This window comes from Tubulanus polymorphus, chromosome 5 (assembly GCF_964204645.1).
Source record: "Tubulanus polymorphus chromosome 5, tnTubPoly1.2, whole genome shotgun sequence".
Classification (NCBI taxonomy): Eukaryota; Metazoa; Nemertea; class Palaeonemertea; order Tubulaniformes; family Tubulanidae; genus Tubulanus; species Tubulanus polymorphus.
The window spans coordinates 24089964-24107745 of NC_134029.1; the positions used below are offsets into that span (position 1 = coordinate 24089964).

Consider the following 17782-nt stretch of genomic DNA (forward strand, 5'->3'; position numbering starts at 1 on the left):
CCTAGAAAAAAAATCATCAACGGATCGATGGAAATCAGACAATTTGACAAAATGCCATTGTATAACGTATGATGGCATCCTAGTCGGCATGCAGTGCGCCAGCAGCAGATCTAAATTCTGCTCGTTGCGTATTTCACCCGAGTTGACGCTCATTCGATCGTGTTTGCTGCTCGCGCAAACTGGCAGTTTCGAGAGGCGCAGCAGCTACACTCAGTGTTGAAGTGCAGTATGGTTGATAACGGAATATTTCTGAACTATCATCATGATCAGGATAAACAGGTAGGCAACATCATCATGCTCATATCATCTCGATGAGTATACTTACTATCTTTGAGCAAGAAATGGTGACTGATGGTAGATATGTCGCAGCAATGCAACATATCACCACTAACACCGACCTGGTTTTTATGAGTTGAAAACATTAATAATGCTTCCATAAATCAGTAGAAATTACACATTAGAGCCACTGATCTTTACAGTAACAATTGCTAGCCATCGAATGCGAAGTGTGCACGCCATGAAAATGTTTAGAATCGTATTTCAACTACCGTTGTTGTTACTCTGGAATTTGTCTGCATTGTGGACGATCGTGGATTGCTCAATGAGCCCTTTAATGGATGGTTACACTAAAGAACTGGAACGAAGACAATATGATAAGTTCCAACGTCCTGATGAAGGTAAAACAGTTATTTACCATTCGATGCTTTATCTGTTCAGATTATTCGTATCTTTGAAATTATATCCATTATTTTAGGAAGACCAACTGTAGTGAAAATCCGCATATACATCAACAGTATCAGCTCTATCAATGAAAGGTCTATGGTATGTAAATTGTAAATATTTATATATAAATGATTTGAATTAACGGACATAAACAGGAGAACTGCCATTGCATCTTTTGGTTTTCAAGGATTTGGATATTGATTATTTCCTGGAGCGACAATGGACTGATCCCAGATTGAGAGATATGTCACACGATCAAATTACAGCGGAAACACCGTTAGTCAGTCGATTGTGGCTCCCCCACGTGTATTTCATCAATACTAAAACGTCAAGGTTTCACAATGTCGTAACGGCGAATAGGGATATACAGATTTACCCTGATGGATTTGTTGAGGCTAGTTACAGGTAATACTAACTCAATCTACTCAATATTTCCCGCTAGTTAGGTTAGATATAGTGTCTAAAATCATCGTCTAACTTTGCGTTCTTAGGGTCACAGCTAAATTGAGTTGCCCAATGGATCTAAAAAAATTTCCAATGGACCAGCAAACGTGTAATCTAGAAATGGAAGCAGGTAATTAAATTCGTTTTTCGAATTTATGCTCATAAGACAAGTTTTCGCCATATTTTGATGTCTTTTCAGGCTATGCTAGCGATACGTTACAGTTCAAATGGGTCGACGACGTTACAAATCGTATTGAAGTAAATCAACGAATCAATACTAGTTTGCCAAAATTCTACCTTCTATCTACTGGAGCCCTGGAATGCCAGGAACACTTTCGCCGAGGTATTTTTTGCTCGAACATATTTTTCTGTTAGACGTAAAAGTAATTCTAAACACAAACACACACATAGTCTAATAGACCAATTAAGTGTTGTGTGGGTGTATTCGTAATATCACACCTAGCTACACAAATGTAGTAAACTTTACTTAATCACTCTATTTGCAAAGAAATCCATGAAATATATCTTGTGAATTTCAATGATGCCTTTAACCTGGTATCGTATAGTTAAAATGTCATCTCATGAAAATGAATTGGCTTATCGCAGCGCCTTCACACGAGGTAGTGGATCACGAAGACGATTTATCCGCTCATTTCAATGGTAATTGTAAATGTAGTCATCATTAGTTTTCAGTTGATATTTAATTGGGTTTAAATCTTATGGTGCATACAATCAACTTTAGCATTCAGGAACGGATCAGTTTTCTATAAGAGGATGTATGAAACGAACGATTCATCGAGATGCATTTGAAAAAAGCAGTAATCCTTGTTCCGTCTGTTAATGATTGCCGTCTCCGAAATCCCTCCAACTATTTCAAAAACATTTGAATATTTCTTAGATAGTTTTTACCTTTCGTTTCAAAATGTAGTGAAAATCTCTTGCACTAATATATACTCTTTCTACGTGTTGTTTGTTATTTCTGTTTTGTTGAAATGTGATCTAGAGTTAACGTTATTTCTGTTTGTGTAGACTATGGTTGTCTGTTATCTGAGTGTTTGTAATATATAATCGCATAGAATTAGAATCTGAATCGTTGTGTGCATTTCAGTTGCTCTGATAAACCGCGCGACTTTCGTCACAATGAAAAGTAGTACGTAGATAGTGGATTGCCTCGATTTTTACTTTTACTACTTTATCACTCACTAAAAAATAACAAATGTCCTTGGTTGATAGGTTTTACGTCGTTTTAAAATTTGGTTAGGATTTTGCTTACTGTGTCATAACCTCGTCACTATAATATCTCTTTTTTCAAGCGCTGCTGCCGTGGTCTATATATCACTGATATATACTGGCTCCATTTTAAATTTGCTTTTCAAACGTCTGTCCTTCTGGTTCTAACAGCGTTCAACGCAGATTCCGTAACATGCTTGTTTTCTTCTATTAGGACATAAAACTTGTTTATGTGATGGAACAAATATATGATAAATAGAATAATGATAAAGTGACATGAATTGTATTTTCATTCACTAATACGTCTATATTTCAGCGAATCACAGCTGTTTACGAATGTCGATCCATCTTCAACGTCAGTTCGGATTCTACCTTATACAGGTTTACATTCCGAGCATTTTCATCGTAGTCGTCTCGTGGCTTTCATTCGCGTTGAATATTGACGCCGCTCCAGCTCGTACTTCGATCGGCTTTCTGACACTACTCAACATCACAAGTCTCCACGGAACTGTCGATTCGTCCATACCGAAAGTATCGTACCTAAAGGCGATTGACATCTGGTACAGCGCTTGTGTGTTATTCGTATTTGCGGCATTATTTGAGTTCGCCATAGCGAATTCAGTGTTCCGTTACTACAGACACAAAAAGCACAAGGAGATCATGGTAAAGATAACACAATATCGTCTTTACACATTGAAGTGCTATTCGAGCCATCCTCATTAACCCAAACACCCCATTCTTATTCAAACTTTGAACAATCACTTCTTTTTCAATATTTCTAGTTTCTTTTCGATACTTTTAGATGAAAAAGAAATGCGAGGTCGGTAAAATAACCGTGATGAATCTGGCGTCTTATTCTTTGATCAAGAACAAGAACGGTACGGATAAAAACAACCGAAAAACGGACACGGATAACGGTGACGGAATTGCGGGAGAAAGCGTAGCTTTAACTGGAAAACGGAAGCTGAGATTGAGGAAACAGGCGCTGCCACCTCAAGAGCATAATACGACCGGTTCTGAAGAGGACTGCATCACTTGTAAGGAGACCGCATCCAGAATTGACTTGGCCAGTATTTTCACGTTCCCGTTTTTATTTCTCGTATTTAACGTAGTCTATTGGATTATGTATGGTGAACACATTTCATTATAAGATTACAAGAAAGAGTTGTTATTATCCTTGATATCGATGTGTCGTGTACATACATGATGTATATAAATGACAGTGTTCTTTGTAAACTGAGATTCTACGTATGTAATACTATGCTTTACAATTACCTTTTGCCTAATCCTCATCAATAAACTGATTTCTAGCAAAACGCATGTCATTTTGTGTCCCTCGATCGAAGCCTGGAAATAAGATAGGAGTATTGAAACACTTTAGTTCTCGTTTTGATGCGCCGCTACTAAAAAGTTTTTAAGATGTCAGAATTGAGCATGACGCGTCGAACAAACTGAGACCGACTCTGGCAGTCGGGGATGTCGGGTTTAAAAATGGGGCTAATCAAGCGATGACAGCGGTGATAAATCGATGCTTACCCATAGATTAGGGCTGAACATGTTCTCAGGGGATTACATGATGGGTTGATCCGGTAGTCACGAGAGTGGATGATACCATTCCAGTAATTGCGGTGTTTTTTTTTCTACGCTACTGATGACAAGGGTGTCGTTTATACCCGTGACATTTTGTGTGTACTTTCATGGCTGACTTTCGGCTTACGAAACGGGCGAATTTTTAAACAATTTGATTAATGATTCGCTATCCAATGATGCACGTTTCATACGAACAGTCGAAGACCTCTAACAATAATTGTGCATGATCGCAGACATTACCCGCAATTTTCCACCATCCCTTTTATCATTTCTCAAGCTATCATTTGGTTTTAATAGCAAATCATCCTTATAATATACAATTATCATTTTACAGCCCTCAATGAAAATAACGCCGTTAAAATTGATTTCATTCACACAGTTCGTATCATGGATGATGATCAGAAGGCGCGTCTTATTGTTATTACTGATGCTAATTTGATAGTGGGTTTGGGAAAGTACGCCTTCGGGGATGACATCGTCAATTTCCTTATTCGTCAAAGGAATACAAACTCTCGCTGAATTATTGCTTCGGTTTATCTGGAGAATCTTTTGAGGAAATGCCGTGGGCATCAATCGTTTAAATGAGTTTTTAAATTCGTGTAACACGCGGCCGCTGGGATAATTAAAACGAATTGACTTGCATAGTGTGCGCTATGTTGATTCTTCTAAGGACTCTAAGCTCAACTGATCCTAAATTTGCGTGCGTTCAGTAATTATGAGTTTTATCTCGATCGTGGCATCTCGAAGGATTCGCTCTCCTCCGGTGTGAGGATACTCTCTCGCCGACGAGCGATACACATCGCCAAGAAACGCGAGAATTATGATCATCGCGATTCATATCAATTCATCTCGTTATATTAGTTATATTACAACAACATTAATACATTAAACGCATATGCAACGCGAACCAATCTATTAACGTGTCTTAGAGAATAAACTACTAATCAAAACTTCATTTGGAGGCCAGATACAAACAGACAAAAACGGAATTTATTGCGAAAAATATCTCTGCATAAATCTACGTAACTTCGCTCGTTTAACATGAAGATAAAACTGGAATGTATTATTACACTTACATCTATTGCAACATGTTTAAAACATAAACATTCTCAGCACCTAACCCCTTCCCCCCCCCACCGTTCGGTTCCAACCAAATCAAAAACGAACCCACCCAAATATTCCTTACGATACGTTTCTAACATTCCTTCTTACTGGATTCATACATGTGCGTATATACATACTCATAATGTGGACAGGACATGATGCCCTCTAAGAAGTCTCTACCCTGTTATACGATTAACGCGAACTTTCCATCAACCACTCGGAAACTGAGGTCTCGATTCCAGATGACATTGCTATGTATTTAATTGATCGCCCGGTTTACTTATGAACAAAGCACCGGGAGACGACTGTCTACGGACGGTTGATGATGTTTGAATGTTTTCCAATCAATAGAGGATTGCCAGCCACTTGTTGATGCAGCAGAATATCGACAACAGACCAGCGATGTTTCCTGATGGGAAACAATCAATTGAAATATTCGTGGATCCGCAAACTAAAAAGCTATAGTTTTTTTGCCGTTAAGCTACTTGCCATCTGACTTGTAAATGTCACCCGTTGTGCTCTTAAGTTTTCATCTAAATCATGAGCGATTTGCACCGAGTTATTCATAAGGTTCATTGGGTAAATTACTATTACTACATCGCAAATAACATCGATACATAAAACGTTTCGTATACACATTTTGTTCGTGCCACTAAGTACTTAAGCCATCAGTCAAATTATATGATATATGCTTATTTATTTCTGTCAATGTGTCTGCTGTTGTTAGAAAATAAACCATTGTTTCCCTCACTTGCTATAGGCCTATAACTATGTAGGAAAATTGATCGTGAAATGAGATATTGTATATGAGGAACAGTTGGAGAACCTGAGAGCGCCAGAGTCAGTTTCCCGCGCACGCGATATGCCGGCCAAATGTTGGTTTTAAGTGCAATGATAGTTTTGTCGGATTCGTTATAATTATATGATACGCAAAGCATCGCATCTCTACGCGTGGTGCTATAAGTATATGTGTGTGTGCGGTAATGCCACCGTTCCTCGAGGTGTTTCCCATTCATTATCACTGCCAGCTGATTCTATAAGACGACGAAATCTCCACCGGAATGACGTTTACTGTTTTGTGCTGAGAATATCGGTATCACCGCCGTATATTTGGTAAGTCGGAAAATGTCTTTCGCTGTCGAATGTATTATCATCAGTATTCGATAACTTGCAAACCAACACCAGAGTTAGATTTAGTCGAGATCATTTTCTTTCATCACGCGTTCTGCTGCCTGATTCAAATTCATTAACAATCGACATTTCGGAAGTAAATAATAAACTTTAGCTGTAAATGAGGCGATAAAAATAGATGTAGTTTTCGTCACATCCGACGCTTAACGGTTCGACTTTTTGACTCGGCTCATTTTATGTCTCGTGTCATACGTCATTTTCCTGTCTGCGGTAATAAAGTGTCTTCTTCCAGATAATTGAACGTCGATATTACGCAATTAGTTTCCTCCCTTGCGACTCGGTTGAATGCGTGATCTTAGCCAAACCTGCTGTAATTTTTCGCTCGTATATAGGTTCTCAGTGTAGTGCCAAATGACTGAGGTAATTTCGACCAGAGCTGTACCAACAACGAATGAAGGCGTCAGGCGACATTTTAATACTCTAGTATTCAAATATTTGCTATCGAAGAAATATCAGATTATCGCGTTGTCTTTGTTCGTGTTGGTTGTTGTGAAATTTGAAGGTCTGATTTTTTCTGGAAATCCGAACTCATTTTAGATGGGCGAACATCTAGTCCATTTACAATTAAGATTCATGTGATGCAATCTAAATAGTATATTTGATAGATTTGATTGTTTTTAGATATGTTGTAAACATGCAGAGTAGATTTTCTACATGAAATATGTCGCATCATATCAGTAATAATACTCCGAAAAATATTGTGACCTTGGATTTCACTAAAATTATTATTTGGCCCTGGTTTTTGCGAGAGAGCGCGAGAGGTAACTGTGACCGCTAGTCGACCACCATTACTGTATCATGCAATATGCCGGGATAGTAGTTCATTATTGAACATGCGTTAAATTGGACAGCCAATTACACACATTTCATCAGTTATTGATGGGAATCGCTTCGTCTTGAGCTGTTTTTCTTCGATTTACAATGTAATGACTTGTACGAAAACTCTCTCATCTGGCCACGGGTTCACACAAGAATACGCCATCATTTCGGCGGTAATTAGTCGGTCGGCTTAGTTAAGGAAATTACATCCCGTGTGAGTAAATATATTCGACGGCTATGATTAAGCTTACGTTCACGTCAGTGTTTGTCCTGTGCCATCCAGAATTTCCGAACTGACGGAATTAACTGCATTGGTACAGTGTCTGAATTGCAGATGTGGTAAACGGAAGGGATTTCGCTTTTCGACGTTTTAGACAAGGCGACGACCTAGTGTAAATATTAAAACCCGTGACGCGCTGACTGGCGATATTCGGGTTAAACAGTTCTTTCGAGTATTTTATAGTTTAATGGATGAATAAGGGAGGGGGATGAGTCGGGAGCCATTAGGATGCAACGAATACTTTTGAGACGATTGATGTCATTTTCTGCTGTTGTTGCTGCTGCTGCTATATACAAGGGTACAGATACTTGTATCCCATTAATGATGCAAATTCGTCATTCGCTTCGTGTCTAGCTGTTTGATGAAGAGTGTTTGCAAAATGAGAGAAAAAAATAATCCATGACTGAACAAACAAAAGCGCCGACGAAAACCGGATATTTGATCAGTTCCGGACGGCGTGTATTCTATTGTTATCATGACACATTTCTATATTCTGTATCAATCAATGAGGCGGAAATCTCATTAGAAACCTCATCAACTGAATTATATATCATTCGTCAAATCGATTTACTGCGAGCGAGAATGAAAGTAAAAAATGTTGTAGTTAAACAATGTTCATTACTCAGACTCTCGCAGCGGGAATATTGCTGATTTTATGTTGTCCACTTTTTAAACACCGCAGTACATTTTGGCGCAGCAGATACCGGGTAAATTGTTCATCGTTAAAATGTCATTTTCAAGTCGGTGCTGATGTTGTAAAAACTGAAACTAACATTGATCTGATCTATAGCCAACATTTGAAACTGAAAGGAACATAAATGGTCGCGGTTAACGACGACGGACGTCACACAGTGTCCACGGGCTTCATATTGGCTGACATGGAGCTATCTTATCGCTTGCACATGGCAGTAAATTGGCGATATGTGACGTCATGTGCCTGACTTTGACATGTATTATAGAATAATTTTAATTTGCCGCACACATCGACTTGAAATACGCATTCAGTTACAGTTGCGAAAGTGGTCCAATCACCTGTCCTTATTCAAATGAGAGGCCTGGACTGTATGTCACTTCACTTTCACTTTAGTCAATTAGACCTGAATGTTGAGTGAATGTTCTCTCTTTCTGTTGAAGTTAGTGTCACTTCCGTATTACAGATTATATGTGTTTAAAAACTAGGGGCCTGTTTGTTTCACAGAACGACACGAACATGTCAAGTACCATCAGTATTCACGTGTATGACCATCTAAAAAAGGGTCCCCTGTCTATTGTTCAATGTGTGTAGCTTTAATTCTCACAGTAACGAAAAGTTGCCGCACAATGAACCGATTGACAGAGAGTTCTATTGAGGTTGTCGACCGGTGATTGATGGAAATCGATGATAACAATCCTCTCGCTTTCAGTGATCAGCTTCATAATCAGCGACGCATTGATTCGAATCCTGATATTTGAACGAGTTGTTTACATTACATCCATCGCGAAATCAGATGCACATTCACGCGTAATAATGCGTTTGGAAGGGAATTTCGACGCATAGTTTCAGGTTAGTGGCAAATGAACGTTCAAACGTTTACACAGTTCAAACGAAAGCCGGGTTGCGGTTTTACAACGTTTTGTTAATGAAGGTCTATAGAGAGGGGAACTATACGTCGTTTTGATGGGTAAATTAACCTGATTTAGACGTGATTTTTGACTGATTGTTATAACATAATTCGTTTGTTTTAGCACAATTCCACTGAGGTAGTTTAAATTGATTGATAAATAAGCAATATGTCTGCCACTTGGGATAGATACTCATAATGATGGTTATCAATCATTTTTCATTCGTTTTAGTCGCGGAGACTATTACTCCCAGTTGCGTCGATAGTCGGGGGAAAATTGTGCGACAATGTTGACAATAAAATGAGTTCGCGGTTGAGTATCATTAAGTCCCCTTATAAAGATCAGTTGAATATACGCTTTTATCAAAATTAAGGTTCTGCAATTTCGGTTTCTCTATCGCTCTTAAAGATAGTGATATTAACGATAGAAACATATTTTGACGTCATAAAATGTACGTATGATATTTTCCGCATTATCTTGCAACTGATGTAACACCCGAGGCCATGTAGCACATTGAATATGCCTCCGATGCAACAAAGTACTAGTCTATACAAACCGAATTAGTTATCACTAAGCCACGAGGCTCTCGGAATTTATTAACGATGTTCTGGAGCACCATAAATGAAATATTAGAAAAACGCTAGAAACCGATGCCTAACAGCTAAATCGCGACACGGGCCACGATATTTCATTACATTTATATCGAATCCCGTTGGGTCCGATGAGTTTCTTGAACTGTAAATTCAAAACTTTTTCCTCGGGATATTCATAATTGAATTCGCGTGTACCCGAGACGCTTTCATCTTACATAGATTATGTATTATTTATGAATGTTCTAACGCGACGCCGTGACGGATATTTTCGTTGAAATTAGATAATTACTAGCGAAGGATAGGAATACATGTCGTTATCTTATTTCAGTCAGTATCTTATTTTTGAATTCACTGGTTTGAAGTTACGTTTATCCAGGGACACCCTCAGCACACACATCCCGATCGTATCCTCGAGGCGCTTATGCAAATCGGAGCTCTTCATTTTAGGGTTTTCAGATTCTAAATTAATTTTCTTTCAAGTTGTGCCGTTGGACGTCGTCGTATTCTGAGACGGTGGCTATTAAAAATGATCTCGTTACACGTTCATCTATTTCCCCGCAGGGAACGGTGACAGAAAAAAAAATCAACTGTGGTTAAATTGTCTGTTGCCGCTGTTCGCGCAAAAACAGTTTTCGTTTTAGATAAATGTAATTTAGTAACCGGTATGCTGTGAACGCACCCTTGCACACCTATAAATATTCAATGATTAGATATCGAAAAATACCCTCGATATTTTTTTGCGAGGCGATTTTTTTTCGAATATCTCGATAACAGCATGAGAATATTCTATGTTAAAACTTCACCAATATTCCTTACTCATTCCGGCGTAGGTGATATATTTCTATGTAAGCTAATGAATATTACTGCGTTCCGTGTGTTTGAAATTAAATTATTCGATTTCATAATATGTAATAATAGACAGATAGCGGCTGAATTCCCCTCAGATCAATTCTCAATTTGCCCCGTCAGACAGGAATTCACAGCATCATCCAGTAATTATAAATGTCGTACGGATTGCTGAAGCGAATTTGTTGCGTGTGAATTTATGGTTGAATGGATATCGTGTTGTAGATGAATTCCGTATCGGTTTCAACACGTGATGAAATGTGAAAAATACATCATTTTGTATTGTTCTATTGTACGAATCGCGTCTCCCTCGCGAGGTGTATAAAACGAATACAACTGATGAACCTTATCAGATCTCCTCAAGCTATTGATATCTCGGATGATTGTATTTTGTATGATCGCGTTGACGCTGAGTAGAGATTATTAGCCATCATCAAAGCTGGTGCGTGCAGTTGGATGCTGCGCAGAATCATGCTGCAGACTCTGAAAGAGACGTTGTAGTAACCTGCAACATCTCGGGCTGTGTTCTACGATCGCAATATTCACGACCAGACTGTTTTATACGCAACGAGCATTTACTTCGTCTACAACTACGGAATATAAATTCTGCTTCGAACGACATAAAAGAGTCGGTCGCAGGATACAGCAGCGACGGGACGATCTGCAACCTGCTGAATGCGGTAACAAACTCTACGCCGGATTTCGGTTCGATTATCGACCAGATATTTTCTCGATATCGCTCCGGGTGAACGATCTGAAAACAGGTTTCTGTCTCGGATAATTCACCGGCTTTTGGTCGGTGATTATCTTTACTTATAAACGATATCCTCGTATCCTGAGAGCTCGCGGCCAGGGACCGATTGTCTGGGATACATATTATCCGTGCCTATTAAGGTAAGCAAATTTTCTCCCGATTGTCATCACTTTTATCATGCTTATCATCGAATCTAGCGACACGGTTAACATTCGTTTAGACAGCAATTATTATCTACACGCCACTTAAGTCGTAGCCATTATTTGCTTCTTGGTGAACATTATCTCTAAGCGCCAATCTTTTCGATCATTATTATATGTATGTAGCTTCTCACTGGGAACTGTTTACTTTGTTCTTATTTCTCTATGTGTGACGTACACAAACATTCACATATATATATATATATTTATATATAAATATATTCAAAATACTTTGTACATTCACTACATGTTGAGGGATTAAGGAAGCACGTATTGGACCAATAATAACAGATGCTATAAATCACACGAAATCGAATGAACTGGTTACAGTAACGACTGTTCTTACTAATATGGTATAGATAATGAACAACCTAGCAGGCTCTAGTTCTCATATTGCTCAACCATTTGTCAGTAACAATTAACAAGATGAAGTTAATGTGACAATTGCCGGTGCTATGTCGATCTCGTTCAGTTCTACCAATGAAACAAATCGGTGAAGTGTACATTCTATACCATTGCACTTGTGTACACTTATAGCTTGAACGTTTAATTATTGATTCGACGAATACTAAAATTGAGAGCACTTCATGAAAATCAATGATGATTTAGTTGACGAGTTGCTGAGCAGCAGTTTTTTTTATTTACAGTTACTTTTCGCCGTGAAAGTTCCACCTAAAATCCTGTATAATGATTAGCCATTAACTCTGAAAATGTAAGCATTGAGATGCGGTATGTAAATGCGATCTAATATACGCCATGAGCTCTTCACGTCGCCTCGACTGCTTTAACGAAGCCTAATACGAGTTCACGAGTCCCCGGGGCAAGTTTGACTAGTCGTGATCGCGAGTCTTCCTTTCCTGTGTATCGATCTTAATAATGCTATTGCGACTCGAGTGAAATTAAGTTAAAACGTCTGTCATCTATATTCTAATAGCGACGTTTTCGCTGTAAGAGGTGAATCCTTGTCATATTGATACCCCTCGTGAAGCCGCAAAAACGGTGTCGTCGCTAATGTTGCCTGACAGCTCGATGTGTAGTTATCTTTTTGTCGTAGAAACATCATTTTATTCACAAATCAACCATGACGCTAAGAGCCACTTTCCCAATAAAAGCGCAAAATTATATGCGTTCTGGCGTCGAAAGAAAGACATTTATTCAGAAAGAAAATCTCCCGTACTATTTCGAGTAAAGTGGGACCTAATGTGTCAACGTTTTTGTTGTTCACTTGGAATATTGCTTTTAGCGAAAAACTGAACGAATCGATAGCCGTCCTGCATGCATTAACTAAAGCATTACGACCGGTATGTTCTAATGACATTTCAGTTTTTCAAGTATCCAGGATTTTTTCATCAATTAAATTGTTATTTATCTTGTATGGTGCATATTTCATTGGTGTACATACGGATGTATGTACGAACAGTTTAATCCAGTCAGTTTTTGGAAGTCGATGAACTAAGTTCTCGATGTCTCTACGGACGACGGCATTATCACTGCTCGCGTTAGTGCGCTGGGTCGAAGTTTCTTCTGGTAATTAATTGCATTTGAAAAGGCACAAGACGACTTTAAAACGGATCAATCATGTTCAATCCTACTACACGACAATGCCGAAATAAATACAAACAACCTTAAACAAGCAACCATAACTCGCTATACGAACATGGATCTGCTCCCTCGTACACCTTTTTTGTGTTATTGGCATTAATTACCTCACACTTTATGCGGTCTACGTCACGAAGTTAATATCCTGACTCCTGCTAGTTTATATCGGATGTAATATAGTTAGGACACGTATTTCATTATTCAGTTTTTGCCTTTCATACCCACCTAACAAGAAAGCATAGATAATGAGCATTCTAGCAAAGATTTTTGCCCGAATTCCGTTGGCGCATTTGGTATACTGAATACATTCGGTATAAACACCCATCACACATAAGTACAGCTATAAAAAATAACGCGTTTCTTCCCACGCAACGTACTGACATTTTTAAGGTATCATAATCGTGATACTCAAAGACGACGGAGCTGAATCAAAGAGTGACGTGACATTTGGAAATATTGGAGGTAAAGAAGTCGTACCCAGTATTGGCACTCTATCACTGTGCCTGGGAGAACATGTTGCTGGTATGATCTCTGTTAACTATATTATTCCATCTAGTTTTGACTGGTATGATATAACGGATTCGATTTTTAATTGCTGGATTGCATGTATCAATGCTTACTTGCGCAAGCTCTTCTTGTCTCCTGTGGCCATTCACTCCTTATTTATCACTGTACTCTAAACGGAGCGATATCAGACATTGGTAAAGACGCGAAGTACCCGCATAGCTGCTGAATTTAACCATCTTTCTGTCTCAAATTATCGCTCACATCATTTACGACATAACAGCTACAGTTAATGATATCATGTACGAAAAATATCAATAGATTAAAACGACACAGCGAAGAGAGTTTCTTTTTGTAAGTGGTGAAATCGCTGGAACTCGGTTATCATCGCGCAAAGCAGTTTCAATTTAAAGGAGGCCGTAACGTATTATAGATATCACTGGACTGTCAGCATTTCTCATTCAACATAATTATCAATAAGCACGTTTAGGTATATCATTAAGCATCAGCTTAAGCCCACAATGTTACATCATAGTATAAACGTAGAGTGCTATGTATCTCTTCAGCTGTGTTTCATTTGCTGCTATCATGTTTCTATGTTTTATATGCCCAATAGTATATAATAAGTATTATATCGAGTTTTTGGTGGCTTGTTACCGATGGTGTTGTTTTATATGTAACATGTGTCGATACACCTTTAGATAAGATACATAAAGCCGAAAGACCGCGTAGCACCTTCGTAGTTCCGTGAAAAATGTAACGTCGATACGAAGATAATAAGTTTCTACGGCGCGAGTAAGATATCTTAATCGCTTTCGCTCGCAATCGAAAGTTGTTTGTAATAGATTGTTTAAATAATGATATCGTAGTTCTGTATGTGAAAACAGTTTTGCGTAACCTTTGATGAAACGCTATATCCGTGTTCAGTATATATCTTCCTGAAGATGACTATCGGGATCAAGTCGAAACGTTGAATTGAATAAACTGTCAACTCAAAGGAAACATTTCGGACTTTCAGCATTTATTATCTCCTTCCAAAAATTGTATATCTATGGTATGAGGGGTATATACAGCCTTATCCTGGTCACACAGTTATTTGAGAAATGACAAAACGTACGTCGAATACTCTATGTACGATCTACTGAATTGCCCATCGATTATAGAATTCCGCAAGGCTCTGTTTTAGGGCCGCTTCTTTTCTTGATATATACTAATGATATGCATGCACTTATCCTTTAAAAAAAACTCGAAGTCTACTATATTTGCAGAGGACGCTACTGCTGAAATCAATTTGTTAAAAACTTGAGCGAAGATCTAAAGATTCTTTGCGAATAGTTTTACGCAAATAGCCTAACACTAATCTTTCATCATTAGTGAACGGTTCTCAGTTTTGCATGTCGCGCATTTTAGTATAATTTTCAAATAAACGTCAAACGGGACGCTTGACTTAATTTCATCTAACAATTTGTTTCGGTTTATTTTCTGTTGCAAAAACATGATTACAAAATATCTTACTTTTGTGAGTTACATTGGGATTGTTTCACACGCATGTGACATAAAGCCGGTGGAATGGTTGTAGATGGACATCGCGTTTGATAAGAGAAGAGGTTGTTATCGCAGGTGAACACTCGTACGAAACAGATGAATCAATTTCCCGCCACCGGAGTTCGAGAAAAAATCTTGTCGCAGATGTTGCTTTGGATGTCATGGGCGTAATAACAAACCATCCTAATCCCTCGTGGACAGTTTGACAGTGTACCGATACAGGATTAATGAAGCGAACAGCCGAATCGTGTCGTCCGTCGGAAGTTCGGCCCTGGTAACTGACCAAGCATGGAATGAATCACAAGGGAAGAACAATCCTCACTTTCCAATCTTGTTTACGAATGTTAACGACATGGAGAGGAAATGGCTGATCATTACCAATAGAATAATCACCACAAATATGTCCTTAATCAACAAGAAAAAGCAATAACGATCTCAGTCAGTGGGGCGCTGGTTGTCCTTGGCACGTTTAACACACAGGGATATAAGCTACCACCACTAGCGGAAGATGTAGTGTCCCATTTCAAACATAAAACAGAATTGACTCCCAGATGCCTACTTATCGTTAGAATAATGCATCGCTTGTTCTCGTGAGATATTGAAATTAAGGTCGCTAGTTTGTTCGGATGACAGCCAAATAGTCACTGTCGTTTGCGCTTAGAATAATTCTAGGAATCACCTTCGTAAATAAGCCCATCTCTCTGTTCCCATTTTGCAGGAAAGCTCAATCAGTCCCCAGCTGGGATTTCCTTGAACATGCACTGGGAATTCATATCATGAATAGTATACATTAAACCCGAGTTTTTTTCTGTAAATGGTTAGATGCCATACGCGGCAACCAGTCTCATTCAATAAAATAATCCAAATTTATAGTGAAAACACGAAATCGTTTGTCCGTGCCGAGTGGAATGGAGTTATCAACAGAATTTTGCAGACATATCCCGGGGTGTGTTTATCCACTAGGAATGTCATAGGCATAAACAAACAACGTCGTAAAACCTAACCACTATAAAATAACTACGATGACAGAATTTCCTCTGGAGCACCGTTAACAACCGAGCGCTAGAGAGAGAGAGAGAGAGGGGGAGAGAGAGGGGGAGAGAGAGAGGGGAGAGAGAGAGAGAGGGAGGGAGGGAGGGAGGGAGGGGAGGGAGGGAGGGAGGGAGGGAGGGAGGGAGGGAGGGAGGGAGGGAGGGAGGGAGGGAGGGAGGGAGGGAGGGAGGGAGGGAGGGAGGGAGGGAGGGAGGGAGGGAGGGAGAGAGAGAGAGAGCCACGCTCAACTCGGGATTTCGTCTTTTAAAAAAACTGTCCAACCACCACCGAGCGCTACTTAAGTTGCTGTAGTGTTACTGTATTACGTTTGTTGGCGACATTCTGGCGTTATCTCGATGCTTTGTATACATCGATTGGACGCATGAAAGAAAAATTTTGTATTTGAAAGAATTTATCGTACGAATCTATTCTATTCAGTTGTATTTCTTCTTTTTTCATCATTTCAAAAACTTGCTTACGTGTTAACCTTAATTACAAGTTAATACATTTAGTACCTAATTCCTAACTTGACAGCCTTTATGAAATCGAACTAATAACCTATATATGAAATAAACTTGACCTCTTTCCTTTATGATTTGAACACGACGGACACATACAATTCTGAAAGTTTTGTTAAAAAGCTTTATTCCCATTGATTTAAATGTGTATTTCATTATTTCCTTGTAAACCTTTTTTTATAGAAAACCGTGTGTTTCGCCTTCGACTTCGAAATATGTTTGAATCTGAATATCATATGGATGACTTTTACACCTCCTGGGGCGAACCCGCGAATAGAATGGTTATCATTGCGATATTATCCTGTACTCAAACGTCTAAAGAACTAACGTGTCAAGTATTTTATTTCATTTTAGATTTTCTCGAAATAACAGGAATGCCACCACAAAACAACTGACGTTAGAATGTAGAATCCATTTACAATGAACAGTGAAGACCAAGTAACATACCTACTACAGATCCTTCTTTACTATTCTGTGACTATCTTAGTCTTTTTCAGGTAAGAACAAATCATTTTCTTCGTCGACATCATCAGACTTTTCGAAAATGTTAATAAGTCTGAGCTGTACGTGATTCGCGTTTCGTAAGAAAAAATCTCAAGCTAATTAAACGTTAAGTCAACATGCGGGTTACGTAATCGAATGTAAGGAATTTAAATTAGATTGGAGCATCAGGATCGGGCTTCGGATAACGCTCACAAATTGTATTAGTTGATGGAAAGACAAATGCCTGAAACTATATAATCAATTACGTCTATTGGCATCATCGATTGTGAATAACTAAATTAATTGCGAGGTTAAGGGTTCGTTGATATAATTCAATTATCAGATGTCTAAATTGTCCAAGACAACATTCGCAGAATTTTGTAATAGGGTTAGAATCTATAATCTACGACAAATGATGCATTGCGCCTGATGTTGAGCTTAGCTCCTCGCGCCCGCGGAGACAGGTCGCTCTGTGTGGTAGCAGCTTTTAATTTTTCGCAATTTATCTATTTGTTGGTAACAATGAATTAGTATTGACAATCGTAGTAAACAATCGAAGGAGAGTTTGAAGTAATCAGATTAAAGACAGTGTTTGGTGATGATATTCGCCAGCTCCTTAACGAATTCGACAGAATTAGATATAATTGAATCGACAATGGAATCATCTGTGTACGCACATCTCTATTAAGTAGAAACTACACGGATATACATGCTGTAGCATCGGC

At 38.7% G+C, this 17782-nt stretch overlaps 1 protein-coding gene across 1 annotated transcript; it reads left to right on the forward strand.

The window, feature by feature from the left end:
- The first annotated feature begins 43 nt into the window (after positions 1-43).
- On the forward strand, positions 44-3705 carry LOC141905948 (glycine receptor subunit alpha-4-like). The gene is made up of 8 exons (XM_074795075.1): positions 44-279; positions 480-677; positions 755-822; positions 911-1128; positions 1215-1297; positions 1367-1510; positions 2714-3060; positions 3200-3705. Exons 2-8 carry the CDS (start codon positions 500-502, stop codon positions 3545-3547), a joined length of 1386 nt encoding a protein of 461 aa, XP_074651176.1. The 5' UTR covers positions 44-279; positions 480-499; the 3' UTR covers positions 3548-3705.
- The last annotated feature ends 14077 nt before the right edge of the window (positions 3706-17782 follow it).